Source organism: Solanum pennellii, chromosome 11, assembly GCF_001406875.1.
Source record: "Solanum pennellii chromosome 11, SPENNV200".
NCBI classification, from domain to species: domain Eukaryota; kingdom Viridiplantae; phylum Streptophyta; class Magnoliopsida; order Solanales; family Solanaceae; genus Solanum; species Solanum pennellii.
Window position 1 is genome coordinate 63,586,075 of NC_028647.1, and position 20,858 is coordinate 63,606,932.

A 20,858-nucleotide genomic window follows, 5' to 3' on the forward strand; every position below is an offset into this window, starting at 1 on the left:
GTTATAATTATATGTGAATCAAACATAATACATCCATTTTACTGAATTAAAATCTATATACTTAGAAATTATAATAAAAAATAACTATTAATCACAAATATTAAAAAAAATAAAAATTCATAACCAACAAATAAATTCTACAATCGAATCGTAAATAAAAAATATAAATTTTTATTTTTTATATATTTATTATCAGTATTCTTCTGATGCGCATATAAAAGATTACACAAAAAATATAAATCGTATACGACAAATTTAACCTAAAAGTTATTAACACCAAAAATTAATTTTAAATTTTTTTCTTTTAACGTAACACCAATTTAGTCCGTCTACTCAAATATGATTATATGACTATGTCTATTTTTATACTTTTTTTTATCCACTTTTATTAAATAAAAAAAGATAACTGCAGTTGCGTATATGAATTAAATACTCTTTATTTTTCTATAAAATTAGCATTTTTCTCATTCGTTTTATCACATTTGTCCTCCATTTTCATCGTATAGAAACTTAGGATATATTTATTATTATTATTATTATTATAATTATTAATATTCCATAAGAAAATGCATAAATTGTTCATAGCAAGGTCTGTGAAATCTGCTTTGTTCAGAATCAGGAATCAGCAGAAGCCACAATTTGCTGCGTTTTCAACTTCGTTACTCTTCGATGATACACAGAAGCAGGTTAATTTAAAATTATTATTTTTTCTGTTATGCGTATGAATGAACAGAGAGTTGTTTTGGAATTTGAATTTTATGAGTTTAATTTTTTAATTTTAGTGAATTTATAAATTTATGTTTTTCGTTGTAAGTATTGAGTTTAGACGAATCCGAAGAACTATTTGCATGTTAATATAGCTGCGAATCAGATTTCGATCAATTTTGCTTCAATTTCTAGGTTATCCATTGATTGATTGTTTTTTTATACCGTCGTCAATCGTCATTAACCTTTTATTATCATGATTATTTTAAATTGGGGTAAGGGTAGGTAGGGGAAACGAGGAGGGGAATTGAGCCATCACTTAAGTGCCGGTAGGTGATTAATTGAGCTACTAACATTTTTCGAGTTTTTTTTATTATTATTATTTAAAAATAATTAGGGGTAGGGGTAGGGGGAGTGGAATTGGTGAAAATTTCGGTATTCAACTAGCTTAGCTATTAAGATTTTTCCTATTAGTAAAAGGGTTTGTTATAATTTAACTGTGTTTTAGCAATTAACCCAGTACATGTAGTGACATAGACAGGTCCAAGTTTCAACGCATATGTTGATTTGCTTCTATTATGCATATCTATGAAGTTCACAATTTTTTTTGTATGTACATATAGTTGCTACTCAAATTTCAAACAATTTTGCTTCTTTGATTGTTTTTACACTTGCCATTGACCTGCTAAGTCAAAGTTTGTAATTTTTAAAAAGAATTTGTCATAATTTGAATATTTTTAGGCTAGCCATTAACCTGGTATAGTTTTCTCTTTTTAGGTTTGGTGAATATTGTTGCCTATTAATGGTTTTTAGTATTGGGTTTGATAAATCATGTTTCTGTGATTAGTCTGTGGAAGTATTTCTTTTAGGTAATTAATGTTGAATTGGGTAGCCTTCTTACTGATTTTAATGAAGAACAATTTACTTTTACTCTTTTTATTTTTAAAAATAATTTAATTTTGTATTTTTCTTCATATGGGGCATTTTGTAGCAATTTTGACCGAATTTCTTTCTTTGTGTTTGATCTTTGTTACTCTTGGTTTGCAACTTTGCCTAATCATATGTGATGCACTGATGCTCTAAAATCTGGATTGATTTATGAAATGGTGTCTTTTTATGAAGTAAAATGGTGTTATTGAGTTGTTTACTTTATGTAAGCTGAGGGTTTATTGGAAACAACCTCTCTATCTTTACGAGGTAAGGGTAAGGTCTGCATACACTCTAACATCCCTCGACTCCACTTGTGGGATTACACTGGGTATGATATAGTTGTGTTTTGAGTTATTGGATGATTCTTGAAAGATGTCTGGACTTTTATAATTGCTAAATTGCTGTGTTCATTCATTATCAGCAAGCTGAATTAGTGGAACATTAAATGACTCATGCAACGTCACTGTCTTTCATCCTAATCTCACAAAAAAACTTCATTTCTAAAAGCTATGCTTTTGAGCCGTCCCTCTCGCAGTAGGTTCCGAACCTCACCTCCTATTGATTGGAAATTCAATTTTAGCACTGATTTGTTTTCCTATTTACTTAAGCTAGTTAGGAGTATGTGTTACTTTAAGGTAATATCGTTAATTGCATGATATGTGAATGCATTCTGTTTATGAGATGCACTATGGCAGTTTTCTAACTCTCCATTTGCAAATTTCAGTTTAAAGAGAGTGTGGCACAATTTGCTCAAGAGAATATTGCCCCCCATGCTGAAAAAATAGATAGAACGAACTATTTCCCTCAGGTATGTGTATATTTGCTTTTGTTGTCTGAAGTGTTCTATCTAACGAATATGGTTTTTTAACTATGTTCGTCTTGTCTATCAGGATGTTAATTTGTGGAAACTAATGGGGGATTTTAATCTCCTCGGTATTACAGTGCCAGGTAAGCTTTTGAATCATAATCTCTTTATTGATTTTGATGTGATATATAGGGCGAAGAGAGAGCAGACAAGAGAACTACTAACACTCCTCTCAAGTGCTATACTTAAGACTGACAGCCCCAAAAGTTTTATGTCTGAGATTGCTTATTTTGTCTTTGTAGAGGAGTATGGGGGACTTGGCCTTGGTTATCTGTATCACTGCATAGCCATGGAAGAGATCAGTCGAGCATCAGGGTCAGTTGGCCTATCTTATGGTGCCCACACAAACCTATGCATTAATCAGTTGGTAACTGTTTTTTCTACCCAAAGTTTACATAAGTGGTCTCTCTGGTGCTGACTGACAAATAATTAACAACTACTGATAATCTGTAGGTTAGAAATGGAACCCATGAGCAGAAACAAAAGTTTCTACCAAAGGTATTCTTCCACCATCACATTTTGTTTAAAGTTGTATATCCACATATCCTGCCAGCTCTATGTTTTTTGCAGTAGTGATCAGACATCTGTGATGTTCAGTAGACCACCTTCATATTGAATACCAAAAATCACATCATCTCTACAATTGTTGGAGTCTCATGAAAGCTCCTTTTTTATATTGTATTCTTTAAGGATATCACGATTCACCAAAATATATCTCATAAGTGCTTCAAATCTTGGTGGAACCGTTTGGAGTGAGTATTATTTTTGCCCAGGGTAGGCCATAGGTTTATGCACTCAACAACTTCACATAGTAATGGCACATGATTGTTTAATGAAGAACTGGTATGTGGGCATACTAGCTTATTGAAGCTTCAAATACTCAGTCCGTAATTTCCAAGTCATCAACAGTATCCACAACTTGGTTGAGTTTTCTCTAGAAACTTTCTGAACTGGTTTATATTACAAGGATCAGCTCAAATGATAAATGGTAGATAGAAATTATGTTGCACCAAACGGATAACACCAATTAATTACAGTTATGAACTCTTTAAGACTTTTATAACCAGCATGTTACAACTTGGAACACTGGAAATATGCTGGGCTTCGAGTTATAGATGAAATTTATTCATTTGGTTGGAATACTAGGGTTATATTCCCTTTAAGAAGTTGTACTAAGAGAAAATTAAGTTTTCTTTTGCTCAAACATAGCCCAATCTTATTGCAGCTTTCACGTGGTCCTGTTTAAGCTTGTTCAAGGGTTTTATCTTTATTTGTGGAGCATTATCCTAGTATATCTTTCTGTTAATGTTAATCCCGTTTTTCAATTTAATGAAATGTCTGAATAAAAAAAATAGCGGCTCACTCTGTTATAATTTGATTGTTGTAGCTAATCAGTGGTGAGCATGTGGGGGCTCTAGCTATGAGTGAACCTAATGGTAACTACTGCTAAATTCAATTCTCATTTTATGTCTCTCATTATCATATTATTTTCAGATGCTAATTCTTCGTTTCCTTTTTCTTTGAGCGGTGAGGTGGTCAGGTGTTACGACTGAGCCAAGGGCTTGTGAATTTTGTGTTATAATGTAACTGAATAGTTTTGTTTTCATGGTTCAGCTGGATCAGATGTTGTTAGCATGAAGTGCAAAGCTGACCATGTTGAGGGTGGTTATGTTCTGAATGGAAACAAAATGTGGTGCACAAATGGTCCAACGGCTCAGACGCTGGTACTTCTCTTCAATGTTTCTGTCCTTACTTTTTGACTTTACCAACCTTTCGTCTCACTTAATATTGTTTGATTGATATTACTTCCTAAGGAGTTATCTTTTGTATTACACAGATTATAGATAAAAATGGAACTGTTCACGTTGTTAAAAATATATAGTCTTGAGAATTTGAATTTAATTTGACATACTCAATCTGTCAGATGAGATCTCATGCTAAGGAACATGTGAAGACAAATGTCGGTTGATGGGAAGAAGTGTCATATACTACTACACATACACTTTATACCATATGAAAATCAATGTGTTAAGGACATTGAGGAGAAAAAACCAGTTTCAGCTCTTTTCCTGCAAAGGTGAATGGCTGATATCTGGATGAAGCTGATTTGTGACATGTAGTGAGGGTGGGAAAAAATATAGCTGTTTTTTAAGAATTTAAATTAAGTGAGAAAAAATAGAAATATTTATTTGTCTTCCTGAGAGTAGTAACTTTCTTTGTGCTAAATGAATCATTTGACAAGCAATCCTTTTATTCCAGTTGAATTCGATTCACTACATGGGTTTCAGTAATTGATTTGGATTACAGCCTCGCATAATCACTTATTGTCACTTGGTTGGCACATCTGCAATCGCAGCAGCAGTGAATACTGGATAATCTGTTTACAATGTTCAAGGGCCAATAACTTATTCCAACGTTACTTAAGAACTGAATAGTTGTCACCTAAGTTAATTTGATTAGCTATTGTAAAGTTACTTTCGAAATATACTAATGATTCACCTGCAGAAGTCCATATACTTTCCGCTTTTAGAAAAAGTTCTCGTCTTTCCTGTTCATCCATCCTTTCCCCACATATACAGGTGTATGGTGTTTGTCTGTGCAATCCTCTTACAGTTCAATTTCCCCGATTAGACGAAAATGAGGTCTTTTTTGTTCAAACTTGGCTTTAGAAATAGCCATTTGACATTTTCTCCCATCCTTCTAACTAAGTGCAATCATTGTGTATTTGGCCTTTGTATTTCTGATCTTATTCTGAAAGGGAATACAATTGTAAGGTTCATTTATGAAAATCTATTTCTGGGCAGGTTGTTTATGCAAAAACCGATGTCACAGCTGGTTCAAAAGGAATCACAGCATTCATTATCGAGAAGGAAATGACAGGGTATGCACCCTGTACTGATACTACTTGAAAGAAATGAAAACTGAAAAGAGAAGACTTAATGTTTCTTGTTTTATTTTTTCGTAGCTGCATGATTGCACGACACAAATAGTAAAGTATGATAAATTATAACAAAAACACTAGAATCTCCAGGGAGCTTAAGAAATGCTTATTCTTCTTATTGCTGGATATGCAGATTCTCTACTGCCCAGAAATTAGACAAACTTGGGATGCGAGGAAGTGACACGTATGTACATCTTGCCCAAGTGCTGCTCTGTTTGGATTCACATTTTTGTTACTATGTTGAAGGTGGCCTAATAAATTTACTCTTTTACTGTAGATGTGAGCTTGTGTTTGAGAACTGTTTTGTTCCTGAAGAAAATGTTCTGGGGCAAGTAGGAAAAGGTATGAGTTCTGAGTTAACTTCTTTGTTGGCCCAAATATCTTGCCTTATTCCGTTAGGTAAGCTTAAGTCTTTCAGAAGGTAATGGGGTGCGGCAACGTTAGGTAAGCTTAAGTCTCCCAAATATCTTGCCTTATTCCGTTAGGCAAGCTTAAGTTTCTCAGAATTTCCCTCGGTAATGGGGTGTGGCAATGTTAGGTAAGCTTAGGTCTCCCAAATATCTTGCGTCATTCTGACTCAGTGTTACACCAGACCAGTATAAGGACAACCAGCATTAGTGAGCTTTAATCCAAACTAGCTAGTAATATGTGTGGATTTTTAAAATTTTTGCATCTACTTGTTTTATTTCAGTTTGTAGGAGTTCTTTCTATTTTCGAACTTCTCAAAATGTTTAAAACCATTTTATTTTTATAAAAAAAATTGTTTTCTTATAATTCAATTCAATCAAATCAACTCTGACGTGATATTGTCTTATCAAACCAACTTTTCTTCTATTACTAAACCAATTTCCTCCATTATTAATATAATGCCCAAGTCATAATGAATATCTTAAACTCTTTGCCTAGTCAAATACCATCATAGCAATTAAAAGGAGAGTATTCGTTTTCTACGTTAACTCTGCACAGATTGGTTCCTAGTCCCTTTCATGATCTCACACTTGAGTTATATGAGGAGTGAAGTTCTAGTAGAAGCTAAGTGGACATCATTGGTACTATCTCTCTCAGAAAAAGCTTTTCTACTGCTTCAGGAGTTTATGTCCTGATGTCGGGGCTTGATCTGGAAAGACTTGTTTTGGCATCTGGTCCTGTTGGAATTATGCAAGCTTGTCTTGATGTTGTTCTCCCCTATGTTAAACAACGGGAACAATTTGGGCGACCGATTGGAGAATTTCAATTTGTGCAGGTTATAACTACTGCCTTCTGCTATAATTAAACTTTCCATGGTTCCTGATATTTGTTGGTATAAATTCTTAATATATGTTGCTTATTGACCTGAAAATATAGGGAAAAGTTGCTGACATGTATACATCTATGCAATCTTCAAGGTCTGGTGTTCTTTATTGTCACACTTCTAGTCCATATTTTTTTCCCCCTAAATCTGATCAATAATATCATGTGCTTGTTCTCTTTCATGAACAGATCTTATCTCTATTCTGTCGCAAGGGAATGTGACAGCGGGACGATTAATACCAAGGTCCTTGCACTAGAAATTTGTGTTTGTTTTCTTCTTTTTTTAGTTTCTCAAACTTTATCGAAGCTAGTACTTATTTAACGAACATTTTTCCCCTTTGAACTTAACATGCTTTCAATTTTGTCTGTTTAGGATTGTGCTGGTGTTATACTCTCTGCTGCTGAAAGAGCAACCCAAGTTGCTCTTCAGGTGAGAAACTTTATTCTTTCTGTACCTCTGTGATAATTATATCTTCTACCCATAGGCTGTCAACTCATGTGTCACCCTTAGTTTGGAACTTCTGTTATCTCTTACTGGTTCAATAATATACTGATAAGGACCGCCATTTCTGACGAATGGATTCTTCAAAAATCTCTCTCGTCTTGGCTTATTCCAGTAATACCATGGATCTAAAGGCACACAAATCTCTCGGTCCTGCCTCCATCATTCACCGAGTTCCAAAAAATGTCTTGTCCCAGAAAGATGATATGCTTATAAGATTGTTGCGTGTGTTGCAGGCTATTCAGTGCCTTGGAGGCAATGGCTACGTGAATGAGTACCCGACTGGACGTTTTCTCCGAGATGCCAAACTATATGAGATTGGTGCAGGCACAAGTGAGATCAGAAGAATTATAATAGGCCGTGAACTCTTTAAAGAACAATGACATTGACATTGATAGTTTATCGAGTTCCTTGAGAAATTAGTATAAATTGATAACACACACACCCTCTTTTCTCTTCATTTGGAATTAAAGAAAGAAAAAAGTTCATTCCTTTTATTTTTGTGTATGAATAATGTATTAATCCAAGGTACTCCTATCAAATGAAAAGAATGTGTTGTGAGTGTTGTTAAAAACCAGCTTGCAGTCTGAGAAATGTGGATACATATTCAAAATAGCACAAAACATCCTGTGTTCATGTAGGGTTCGAGAAAAGGCTACCTTGTTAGGGTGTGTGATGTAGGCAATCTACACTGACACTAGAAAAGCACTTTTGGGGGGACAATAAAGAATTTTGTTTTCCTTTTTTTCTCTTTTAAATGAGATTTATGTAGCTTTAGCTTAGCCTATGAAAATTGGTTTTAGTGCTTTTATATCATTTTGGTGATCCACATCCACTTCATTAAAATATTGAAATAGTAAGCCCACATATACATAGGATAGTATTATAGTACTTGTGACCTATTGCCACTACCAATGCAATCTAGGTAGTAGGCCTTAGATGGCACTAAGTCACTAAAAACCAACTCCCCTTCCCCACAAATTGTATTTAGAAAAACACTCTTTTTCACAAAGTAGTGTTGTCTAGCCCAAAATTTTCAATCCATAAATACTTCTACTAAATAAAATATTTGACAAAATGGAATAATATAACCTTCTAAGATTAAGTAGGTAAAGTAAAAAGTAGGTAATATTTTATTTACCAAACACAAGTACACAACTTGGTTTTGGTAGGGGGCTCACTTTTTTGTTTTTTGGTGTGTTTGTGTCCCATCCTTTACATAGTTGTCTTAATTACATCGATCTTCAATTATATCCACTCAAGTATTCTTGCCCTCAACCTTTTGGTCAAGCACCACTTCATGCGCGCTAGGTTCAAGCAACTACATACCACTTTGGGGGTGGGGGTTAGAAAGAAAGGGGTATTCATACAATGTTCAATATTATACATAGTGAAACATAATTAGAATTAGAGTTATAATGACATATGAGTCACCACATAGTTTTCATCATACAAGCTCCCATTGTAGTTGAAAACAGACTTCCAACATTTAACATAACATGTTAAGTGACAATAATTTATTAAACATAACAAGAACATGTAGTAGGTAGAGTACTATTATCATCATATATATCACTTAACATAGCATAAAAAAGCATGAACATTCATAGGTACTCCATTCAAACTTTATTCAAATCCTGATTACAGTTGGAGATGAATCAGGCTGGCCAACTGAAGAAGACTTTGAGACATCCATGATTGCTGGTGCCTCCTCCAAACAACTTTGAGTGTCATCGCTGATCCCCTCAATAGTCATTTTCTCCACTTCTTCTTGAGTGTATATATGGATCTTGGATACTACCTCACAGAACTCACTGGCGAAAGTCATTTAGAAGGTACACAAGTTACTGATAAGCAAATCAATCTATTAAGGGAAATTATACTTTTTCGAACAACATATCCAACAAGTGTTATCCCACAAGTGAGGTCTGGGGAGGACAGTGTGTACAGACCCTTACTTTTTCCCTGAACCAAGATTTTTCTGCTCGGCAGAAGTAGCAAAATAACAAGTTCTAATTTAAGGTGTGTGGTATGAAGGAAAATGTTTTTCCGGAAAATGCCTTCTTGAAAAGTGTTTATTATTTATTTTCTTGTGTGTGATAAGTAAGCTTTGTGTATAAATTCAAGGGAAACACTATGTGTGGTGGGAGTGGCGAGAATGGGGTGTGGGTTTGTTGGGAGGGTGGAATGGAGAAAATCAGTATGGTATGCTATTTTAGGAACTTGTTTTCCCTACTTCGACTAAGGAAGTCATTTTCCTCATTTTTAGGGACTTATTTACTTGGAGAAAATGTTCTCCAAAATTTTTGACACACCTTGGAAGGTAAAATGTATGTGGACCTTACCCCTACCTTGGAGGTAGAGAGGCTGTTTCCGATTGACCCTCAGCTCAAGGAAAGAAATTTATCTTAACATGGGAGAAGAAAAGTAAAAGAAAACTTAGATCTCAAGTGGAGGTTAGCTAATATCCAAAACTCCGATTTCTAGTGGAAGTCAGCTAATTGGAAGAGAAATTTGTGTGGTTCTAGTGATTCAGATGCATAATAAACCAAGAAGTAATATTTTTTGAATGCAGTATCAAACAATTGAGACAGTGATGAGAAACGGAGATGCATGAGAAAGAGACTTACTGCCATGGATCATCTCCGACAACCATCATGTCATTCTCACTGTCAGTGTACAAGATTCGCCACCCCTTGTTGGGATCTCTTAAGAGGTCTTCCATGTTGAAAAGCCTTTCCAACTCAACCAGCAAGTCGTCATAGCCATTCAATCTCGAGAGATCAATGGCTCGTCCAACCAAGCTGCCTTGTTTGTGAACCTTCACGCCATTTATTAAATATTAGCAATAGAGTCCAAAGAAAAAACAGTTCCAATTCGCTATGTGCAACTTATGGAAACTTACCTTAGTACAGCTCCTCTTACCAGAACTCTGCGAGCTAGGAGTAGATGGTTCTTTCGTCAAGGAAAAGCCAAACAGTTTACATGGAGCCTGTGCATTGAAGGAGTCGTCATTTTCATTCTTGAAATGGTTCTCTGGAATGGACACTTTAGACATCTCCGGTGGCCTCTGCTCATTTACAAACTTTGGCATTCCAGCTTCTTCCCTCCTAACCACATTTTGGATTGAATTCTGGTTCAAGGTAGGATTTTCTCTTTGGAAATTAGTAATGTAGGAGGGAACCACGGGATCTTGTCCAGCTCTATACATCGCATTGTAAGGTAAAAACACATTCCTCGCCCCTTCAGAAGCGAGAGGATAGAAATTGGCTCTCGGCCTCTGATATGTGCCGAAAACATTGCAACCAAATTCAGGTTTTCCCCAAGCACCAAAATTAACATCACCTTTTCCAGTAAGGGATCTCAACGAGCAAATTTCTTGACCTTGCAAGACCTTTGGAAACCTATTGGATTCCAGAAAGCCTGTGTAGGTTGTTGGAGGCTGAGTTTTCACAAAGTCACCAACAATAATGTTCTCTACACCATTTGGCATGAGATTGTGACGAGCTACTCTTTGCAGCTCGAAATCCAGTGGGCGGACTGGTTTATCACAACCATAGGGAGGTGATATCAGACCTAAATTTTCTTGACCTTGCAAGACCTTGGAGGATCTTATTGACTCCTCAAAGTCTAAAAGAGCACTCCCTCCTGATAAAATAACAAAATCGGAATAAAAATGAACTTCAGTGGAATCACAACATAATGAAAACACCAATAACAACATACTCAGTGTAATCCCACACAGTGGGATCTGGGAGGGTAGTGTATATGTGTACGCAGACCTTAGTAGAGAGGCCTGTCTCCAACAGACCGTCGACTCAAGGATAAAAACAGTCCAAATGCAGTACTGATACGACATAATGACAATATAATACAAAAGGATTTAGAAAAGTTAGATCAATACCAGCAAAATGGCTGTCCAGTACTGATGGTGCCTGCTGACTAGTCCGCAGTTTCTTCAGTCTTGGTGAGGACTGAATGCTCAGTGGTGGTAAGGAAACTGAAGAATCAATTTCCCAAGGAGAAACCCGTTCCTGATGATTACTCATTATATCTTCATCCCATCTGACCTATTAAAGTTGATGACATAGGACATATATCAAAAAGTTTATAAGTTGCTTAATAGGCACTATACTTAATGTAACAGTTTTGTTTGGGAAGATATCTCAAAATATACAATAGGTGAATGTATTTGAATGTATTGCCGATAGCAAACTCTATCAGCCTTGACACGAAAAAATCAAGCAAGCAACTTACAACTAGCAAACTTTATCAGTCTTGACACGAAAAAGAAATCAATCAAGCATCTTACAACACCAGAGCATTTAACAATTTCTCATCATATTTCAGTGAGAATAGTTTGATAATTCATGGCATGGCCAATTTTTATGACCTGATCAACCAAACCAAAGAATATACGGTCCTTTCATTGTTCCTAGAGGTATTCAACAAGCAGATTTACATGTTACAAGACCTCTAAGTAGAGCTGATCTAACTCACAAGGTAACACCGGCAGAAAATTCAAGAACATATATGCCTCTGTGAATAACAAGGAAGCAAGAAAATCGCCCTGAGATAAATAGAAGAACAAGTTCCAACTTATTCAAAAAAACATGAAGTGATAGGTGGAGCGATACCAACTACTCCCTTCGTTTTAATTTGCTTGTCTTACTTTCCTATTTAGTTTGTTTAAAAAAAGAATGCCTCTTTCCTTTTATGGGAACTCTTCAGTTACAACTCTCCACATGATATGTTTATGACCACAAGACTAAAAGGCAATTTGATACATTCTACATATCTTTAGTTTAAGACCTCAAGATTCAAAAGTCTACTGTATTCTTTTAAACTTCGTACCAAGTCAAAACTAGACACAAATTGAAACAGAAGGAGTACTTAAACAAACAACAGAATGATAATTATATGCCAGGCATACCATCAAGCATCTCCATTTAGAGTTGGGCCATCTAAAGGGATCCATATCGCTTATCCCAGTCACTACACCGCTGTACCTGCATGCAGTGATGAAATGTTTTTATTACAACAGAAACCAATGAAAGGAAGAAGAGCATATAATGGTATTTAGTAAGGATACAATTACCTTCTTTCAGGTGAATCATCCAAATCAAATTTCATTTTAAATCTTGTCCCAACAGGAATCCGAGAGTTGATGGCTTTCACGTACTTTTGGTAAGGTACAACGAAATCAGCATGACTTGCCCTACATTATAAGAAAAAACTTTTAACTCAAAATGATCTATGTAGCAACAAAAGAACAACAATAATATCTTGACAATTCGCGACACAAACTTCTGAAAGCTGCAGCAGTGACTAAAGAATAAACTTCACATGTTTTAAGATTCAGGAACTTGACTACAGTCTACAGGATTGCACTTAATATGAGACTTTAACGTCCATCAGATTATTTTCTGAAAATCATAGTTCTTTGTTATTCCTTATTCCTTGGGAAATAAACGGTTTCATAATCAGGACAAGACTCTGCTTGAAACACATGAATTGAAAGAAGCAGCAGAAATAATAATTTTTCTCATCCTCTTGACTAAATCAACCCTTCCATATTGTCAATGGTTTTACCAATAGGTAATATTGTTTTAAGTCTGAATTTTCACACGTTGAATCAAAGAGCATTAATATCTTTATATCTTTATACCAGTGAATCAAATTTCTTACATATCTAACAGAGATGCACACTTCCTCGCCAACTTTATACACCATGGGTTCTTCTAAAAGAAATTTAGCTTCTGGAATGTAAAACTGGTTTCATAACATTGAAATAATTCACTTCGATGATATATTTAACTGTAACATTTTCTTATTCAACTCAAACATGAAGAAAATCTGAATGAACAACATTGCATCGAATATGAACATCACTAAAAAGAAACAGCTGCTTCATTTCATAAATATGAAAAGGCAAAGTACTTCCCCTTTCCAGGTAAGTGCAGTTATATATATGATAGCACAGAGTGCAAGATTTGGGTCAACCTCAAGATCATCCTTTTGATGCTTTAGATGCTGACAATGAAATATGAACTAGCCGAAGTAGAGATTACCAGTAGACAAGTTGCTTTCCTAGCATTGACCTACTAGGAAATCTACTTGATATGAGCCACTACAGCATGCATTGCACTACATTTGCATAGAAAGACATGCATCTGAATCACTCAGTCTAAACGAATGAGTCTAAGTTGTCTCTCAACTGAAAAATTTCATCAGATACCTGAAGTTCAGAATCAGAGGACTATTAGTTGGAAGATAATTGATGGCTTGGCAAACAGAAAGATCACTGCCTATAGAATGGATCAAATACCTGGGTACTAGTATAAGTTATGATACAAAAATAGACCTTAGGTCTAATTCAACCCCCAAAACTAGCTCATAAGGTGAGAATTGTCCAAGGCCATATTAAGAGACTCCATACCTCTTTTTTTTTTAACATCTAGACTCCATACCTCTTATAAAAAGGAAAAGAGGTTTTTCATCCCTAAATGACTGATGTGGGAACTCAACAGTCAACACCCTGGCACGCTGAAAAAAATGGATTTTGGGTCTAACACAACTCCAAAAGCTAGCTCATGAGGTGAGGATTGTCCAAGACAATATAAGCAGATCTTCTCATCCCTAAATGACCGATGTGGGGAGCTCAACGAGTTACTACCCTCAATTATGTTTTGTTCTGCAGCTGATGCCACATAAATAAACAGAAAGCCACTAGTTGTGCCTCAATCTAGGAACAAACTAACAAATATAATAAAGATGGATCGCAATAAAGCCAAATATATTGCCACACTGCTATGAAACCATATCAGTTCATTTTGGAGCTCCCCAATTGTAATCTTCCAAATCTTACTTCATAATTCAGTGCATCATTACTATAACAACACAATATTTGTTAGCAATGATAGCAATCAGTGATGTTTCAGTGCTGTCTCACTAAACCAATATAATCATTCTATCTACGACTTTTCAAGTAATTACAAACATTTAAACTGCAACATGATTACAAGTAGTACCACCCATAATCAACTTAGTTTGGATTTTTCAAAAGCATATTTATGTCAAATAAGTGAGTATAATTTTATCACTGGATATCAAACTTCGCACCATCAATACTAGCTTAGTTCCCAAGTTTGACAGTAAACAGTACGACTTTACTCCTCCAGAACTGTTTCCTTAAAGCAGAGCAAATCTTCTAATACAACTGATCTGCACGAAGAAGGCCTACACGCCTACACCATTTGTATTTGTTAAGATATTAATTGGACACATAAAACGGTGGTATCCAAAACATTGACAATTCATTTCAATCTCTGCAAATGACTGGTTGGATGGAAATAAGCAATCTTTGTTTATATGTATTTGGTTATTATGCCTTCATGACTTAAATGCAATTAAAATCTAAGCCATGTGAATATCAAATCTCATTAACGTCGCAAAGCCTAAAATAGTAAAAGATGTATGGTTGAGGGATATTGCCACGGATTTTACCATGTAAATAGGCCAACAACTAAATAGAGAACTATACACAGAGATATAGTGAGATACCTTGGGCTATAGAAAACATGGAAAGTGCTCTTTGCTGATAGGGCAGTAGCAACTGACGAAAGAACATCCGGTCCAGAATATTGACTTTTGATGATCGATTCAGGAAGCCCATTTCTAGGTCTTGCAGCTCTTCTTATTCCCAGTCTGAGATCTCCACCTTCTCCCCTGCAAGGATCATCTGACTGCTTGAATAAAATTTAAATACCTATTGTGACTAAACAAGCTTCAAAAGTTGAATAGAGGATCATTAAGATCTTGGCATTGGCATCCTAACGAGTCACCGTGACATATTGAAAACCTAGGTATTAGACCTAATGATTTTCCAGCTTCCAAGTACAATGACTTGATATTTTCATATCGGTCACTTTCCACCCTCATTCCCTTTCCCAGCTCACCGTCAAAGCTGCTTTAGTACCTAAAAAGATGAACCATTTGGAGTATACCATTGAGCTAAGATATTATGGGGTTTGTTAAGAAGTGTGAATGAGAAATGAATAGGTGATTTCCTAAAAAAAGACACCAGGGGAAATGATGTGATTTGAATAGCACCTTTACATTGGAATGGTTGTAACTTTTCCGTACGGCACAATAACACTTGTTCAAACTACCCTTTGTTGGCTATAAATTCATGTGCGCTTCCTAGGATTTTTACTTACCAAAAATATGAATTACTCTACTTCTTTCTGCAATATTTCATGCACTTGCAAAGTAAGTTGTAAGTGTGATCTGGCTACTCTTAGGGTTCGTTGTACACTAGGGTTCGAAGTACCACTACACCAGTGTGATTTATCCATTTTATCATGGGAGAAAATAATCTTATACCTCAGGTACTAAATTGGAATTAAGTTTCTTAAACACACGTTGTGGATTCAGCGGACTCAAATATAATTTTTTTTCATCTCCATTTGTGGTTCTACTTCATTTAAAGTTTTACAAAATTTTATTTTCAAATACAGCAAAGATAACAGGTATGTATACCTCAAGAAGAGAACTGCATCCCCTGAGACAAGATTCTTTTGGCTGACAAAGATACTCCATCCAGTAGTGAGCAAATGTCGCCTTGGCTGGCCTGAAAGAAAAGCATCAAACATTAATATTTCGGACCAAACAAGTATCTAACTATTTAGCTCAATACCTCTATAAATGTGACGAAATTTCCACTCTACTCCGTGCAGATCCTTAGCAATCAGCTCCTGTGAGGGTCTTTGCTCTTTGTAATCCTACATTTAATAATGTAGCACCAAGATAGAAGTAAATTAACCAGACAATTACAAGAAATCAACTAAAGATCTCTTTAGCAAAAGCCTGGAATGGAGGTCACACCAGAGGGGGGAAGCAGTCTTCAGCTGCTCGACGGGGAACTGAAAAGCCACCATGGGTGCTGGTATCCGAAGCAGTCAGCGTTTTACAGAACATGTGAGAAGCTGATTTCCCTGGATTAACTCCATTCCCTTCCTCATCCGTCCCCGAATCTTCATGTTCTTTCCCCTCTAAGCTTATAGCCATTGACTGGAAAACACCATGAAATCAGGGAAAACTCAGTCTAAGCTCAATGTAAGATACTACACTAAAAAACAAAAGACCAATTCAAGTAGAAAAACTGAAAAGATCCCTTTACAGTGAAACCATGTTAATAAATGAACAAAAACAGCAGCTTAACACATTAAAGTTAACACCTTTACTCAGAATTTGAACATAAAACATCAAAAGATCAAAATTGAACATGACATAGCAGAGACAAAAACACTAGGTAATTTTTTCCATTTTGTCCAAGACTAGGTGGATAGAGTTACTAGGTCCATGTATCTGTTGTGGGAGTTGACAGGTATATATGAAATTAATCAAGAAATTTTAAAAAATCAAGATTGAACATGTAAGCAATAACTGGTCTCACCTCTGGAAGAGGAAGAAGAGTGAGCTGTGTATACACCTCATCATTTTCCTTATTTGCCTGTTATTTCACAACATATAAAAATCAAGGGTAGAAAATATTACAAAAAGAGAAGCAAAGCTAAAACCTTTAAACCAAAAAGGGGCAAAAAATTAAGTCCCTTACAAGCAATTGGACATCTTCCACTCTACAGAAGATCTGAGGCTGAAGACCAAAAGTTGGTAAATCAATCTTGACAGGTGAAAATGGAAAAGCAGAAACAGCTTCTTCCATATGACCTTGAGGGAAATAAACCACTACATTTCCTTTCTTGGGTAAACTAGTAAGAGGACCAGCACAAGCATGCCAAAGCTCTTTATAAATTGAGGTAACAGCAAGTGAAGAATAAGATACATTTGAAGAACAAGAAGAAGTAGAAGTGTACAAAGAGCAATTAACACAACCCCCACCACCCCCCTTATCACATTCTTCATTACAACATACATTCTTCTCCACTTCACTCACTAATGCATGATTCAGATCAATTTCCATATGAAAAAACAAAACAAAACACCCCCAAACAAAAAAAAAATTGGTTCTTTTTTGTTTGTTTTTTGTTTTGGGTTTTTCTTGTTTTCTCAGTTTAGCATTACACAAACCACAACAACAGGACACAAAAAAGCAAATTCAAGAAAAGTTGAGTAAGAGGGTAATCAAGTGTTTGCCACAAAGCTGAATAGAAAATTAGGAAAAAATTAAGTCAAAATCATACTCAAGAAATGCTAATATTTAGAAAAAGGGGTTGTCTTTAAAGCAAGAACAGGAAAAGAAACTCAACAGAAAAGAACAAGAAAGTCATGTTTTTGGAAGGAAATAAGATAAAAAGAAAGAAAAGGGGTTAAAGGGGTATCAAATAATAACAAGAAATTCAAAGTATGATTCCATTTCCACTCCCATTTTGGAGTTGAAAGAAGAGGGAACAGAAGAAGCAGAAGACATAGACAATTGCTTAAGGTAACACAGAAGCAAAAGTTGGAAAAAGCCAATGTGGTTAGTGCCCTTTTGGACTCAAAAACTGTTTTTTTTTTCTTTAATTTGTTTTGAAAGATAGACCCAACACTGTGTTGAGTGGAGGGGACAGGTTAAAGACAGTACAGAACCCACACATCTTCATCAACCATCTCTCTCTCTCTTTTCTTTTTTTTTCTCTTTTCTTTTTTGCTTTGCTTTGTATTGCCTTTTTCTCTTTGTTTTTTTCCTTTTTAAAAATATATGTGGAGCATAATCATAGTATTGATTCTCTTCCTCCTTTTTTTTTCATTTCTACTTAATTTTTTTTTTGGTTTAAGTTTGGATTGATTATGAATGAGTAGGGTTCATGTTAAGCATTCGAACACCAGTCGTCAGTGTTGATATTGAGCCTGTTGTTGGAATACTCGGTGGCGAGGATGAGTTTATGGCATCCTGAATCAATTTTTCTCTTACTGTTTAACTTTGATTAGTCTTTTACTTTTGAGATAAATTTGGACGTATACTCATTTTAGCAGCTATGTATATATGTTTATCAGGTTTTAGGATGGATATCGTATTTTTTACTATACATATTTGTCCCTGTTTTTATCTTTCTTTGCGTGCTTTAATTTTTTCCTCTTTTTCGCTTGTGGTCTGTTGTATAACCCAGTATGTTGGTTATTTGTCGTTCTAGGTTATGAATTAACTAGCCTACTGTGGGTTTTGGTAGGTGTCATCATGACTCGAGGTATCAAATCTTGACAAGTTAGTGTCACGATACTTCTTATTTAGCAGGATTTTGTGATTATCAATATGATGTTTCATATTGAGAATCAATTACAATGATCATCATTCTTTATTCAAATTTAAGATTGTCAAAATGAGCGAGCTCATAAAAATATGGGTGAAGCTAGGTATCGGGATTATTCAAAACCCTTTTAATCTTCCTTTTCTATTAGAGTTTGGAATTATCAACGCGTGTGAAGTTATGAAACTGAGGCATAATTGTTAGAGGGAATTTAAAATTGGAAAAATAACAGAAATTCACTTTTAAATTCTCTTGTTACCATTATCTCCTATTAGTTTTATAAATTTTCAAAATTTCTCATTTTCACGCATTATATTAATGTATCAGCGCATCAAATTAATGTATCTCGCGCATCAGATTAGTGTATCACGTATAAAATGTATATCAGATTAGTGTATCATGTGTAAAATATAATGTATCTTATTTCACGATTAATGTATCTCGCCATCAAATTAATGTATCAGCGCTTATATTATTGTATTAGTTTGAGGGATTTCTTTAATTATAAACTTATACAGGACAAATGGTAATTTTATCTTAAAAATATGTGATTTCTGTCACTTGCCCTTTAAAATTTAAGCTTTGTGGATTCAACTTTTAAGATTTCAGCACTGAACACAATATAAATTTACTTTTATGAATTTATAACTATTTTTTGTTATAATAAATTAAAAAAGTTAGACATAAATTTACGATATACCTCAAAAATATTAAATTCAAATGAATTTTATGTTAATACTAAGATTTTGTCGTTTGACTACAGTAAGTTGTAGTAGTTAAATTCGAAGGAAATTTTAGTATAATGATAAAAATAAATGTCGATACATGACTATAAAGTTACACCTTTAAGCCACAGAAATATGATTATTTTTTAAATTCAGATATAGCAAAAGTTTAATGCAATAATCTATTTTTAATTATTAAATTTAGAAAAAAGGGAAAAAGGATATGATAATTTTTTATTATGATAGCTTATATATATTAATATTGTTATACAAATGATTTACGTAAAGAAAAAAATAATAATTTTAATATAATTCTTTAATTATTTGCTTTTGAAAAAATATATTTCATATAGTTTTGGTTCTGGGAGGGGGGTATATTTAATTATCCTTACTCAAATTTATTTATGTTTCACCATTTTACGTATAAAACTTATATAGATATCCAAAGAAATATACAAATTTAAAAATTATATTACAATATAACCAAAAAAAAAATTCTTAATAAAAGAAAAAAAACAAAAAATTCTAATAATGATAATTCAAGAAGTCAAAAAAATTATACATAAAAAGAATATAACTTAAACTCTGCTAAAAGAATTATATATATATATATATCTATATATTATTTTTGAAAATATATATATTTAAAATTATTTTTTCAATTCTATTAGATAATGACTATATGCGAGCTTTTTTTTAATAATAAAAGTATATATAAATTATTTTAATAATATGCGATATTTTTATAACGAAAAATATATCAGCTCTCAATAACAAAGTCCGCTCCGTACAATGTGAGGGCCCCCATACCCATCCCACCAAGACAAAAGGGGAGTTTTTCATTGAATGCAAACAAATGCAGCTTTTTAACTTCCAAAAAAAACATTAAAATGAAAAAATAAAATTAAAAAACATTTATAGGGTGTTCCATTAGCAAGTAGCAATACCCCTTTTTGGTCACTGAATTTAATTATGCTTCTTGCCTTACCAATCTTTTCTTGGTGGGTGGAATTTATAAAGATACCCCCAATAATTTATTTATCATTTAAAAAAAAAATAAAAAATTAGTATCTATATTTTGTACATTATTACTTCCTCTGTCTTCATCTCAAATTATTTATCGTATTTTTTTAGATAAATACAAACAAATATTCATTTTTTACACATTACTCTTTTTCCGTCTCAAACTATCTATCATAATTTCTAAACGTAATTATTTTAAACTTTTATGGTAATATTAAATTTTTTTCTCATTTTATATTTGAAAGTAATTATTTTTTTAAACTATAAATATTTTGATAACGTAAATATTTTTAAAAAATTATAATTTTTTAAGATATAAATGAGATCTAATTATATTTTTGTAAGAGCTGTATAAAAAAGTAGGACAAATAATTTGAGATAGGAGAAAAAAATATTTTATTAATAGGAATACCTTCATTTAACTTATGAGCTATTTTTTTTTCTCTAACTTTTTCTCTTTAAAAAATAATAATTCATGTGCTAAAAAGTTTTTTGATAATTCATGTGCTAAAAAGTTTTTTGTCTTTCTGAGTTTAATACACTAATAAATGCAACAAACTAATTTCAAAGATGCCCTTAAGCATGCAGATCTTTTACCAAGTATAAAATACTTTATTAACTTAGA

General features: G+C 33.9%; 2 protein-coding genes across 2 annotated transcripts; one reads left to right on the forward strand and one right to left on the reverse strand.

Annotated features, from left to right (window-relative positions):
• Window positions 1-474: 474 nt before the first annotated feature.
• LOC107003059 (isovaleryl-CoA dehydrogenase, mitochondrial) lies at window positions 475-7,810 on the forward strand. The gene is made up of 15 exons (XM_015201303.2): window positions 475-686; window positions 2,360-2,443; window positions 2,526-2,583; window positions 2,743-2,867; window positions 2,954-2,998; window positions 3,888-3,936; window positions 4,115-4,224; window positions 5,305-5,381; window positions 5,575-5,625; window positions 5,719-5,783; window positions 6,530-6,684; window positions 6,786-6,826; window positions 6,921-6,975; window positions 7,105-7,161; window positions 7,470-7,810. The coding sequence occupies exons 1-15, from the start codon at window positions 567-569 to the stop codon at window positions 7,614-7,616; spliced, it is 1,239 nt and encodes a 412-aa protein (XP_015056789.1). The 5' UTR covers window positions 475-566; the 3' UTR covers window positions 7,617-7,810.
• A 786-nt stretch (window positions 7,811-8,596) lies between these two features.
• On the reverse strand, window positions 8,597-17,805 carry LOC107004631 (auxin response factor 4). The gene is made up of 12 exons (XM_015202912.2): window positions 16,853-17,805; window positions 16,691-16,747; window positions 16,120-16,305; window positions 15,932-16,016; window positions 15,775-15,865; window positions 14,797-14,961; window positions 12,332-12,451; window positions 12,167-12,242; window positions 11,138-11,303; window positions 10,139-10,881; window positions 9,864-10,054; window positions 8,597-9,047 (listed from the first exon to the last, which is right to left on the reverse strand). Exons 1-12 carry the CDS (start codon window positions 17,216-17,218, stop codon window positions 8,864-8,866), a joined length of 2,430 nt encoding a protein of 809 aa, XP_015058398.1. The 5' UTR covers window positions 17,219-17,805; the 3' UTR covers window positions 8,597-8,863.
• Window positions 17,806-20,858: the final 3,053 nt, after the last annotated feature.

Bases quoted from the DNA above. Each gene is read 5' to 3' on its own strand.
- LOC107003059 (XM_015201303.2), top strand. From the start codon at position 567: ATGCATAAATTGTTCATAGCAAGGTCTGTGAAATCTGCTTTGTTCAGA. The intron at 2,868-2,953 runs GTAACTGTTTTT...GATAATCTGTAG, and splicing joins ACCTATGCATTAATCAGTTG to GTTAGAAATGGAACCCATGA. The intron at 2,999-3,887 runs GTATTCTTCCAC...TGATTGTTGTAG, and splicing joins AACAAAAGTTTCTACCAAAG to CTAATCAGTGGTGAGCATGT.
- LOC107004631 (XM_015202912.2), bottom strand. From the start codon at position 17,218: ATGGAAATTGATCTGAATCATGCATTAGTGAGTGAAGTGGAGAAGAAT. The intron at 12,452-14,796 runs GTATCTCACTAT...CTTATAATGTAG, and splicing joins CATGTTTTCTATAGCCCAAG to GGCAAGTCATGCTGATTTCG. The intron at 12,243-12,331 runs GTAATTGTATCC...CACTGCATGCAG, and splicing joins GATGATTCACCTGAAAGAAG to GTACAGCGGTGTAGTGACTG.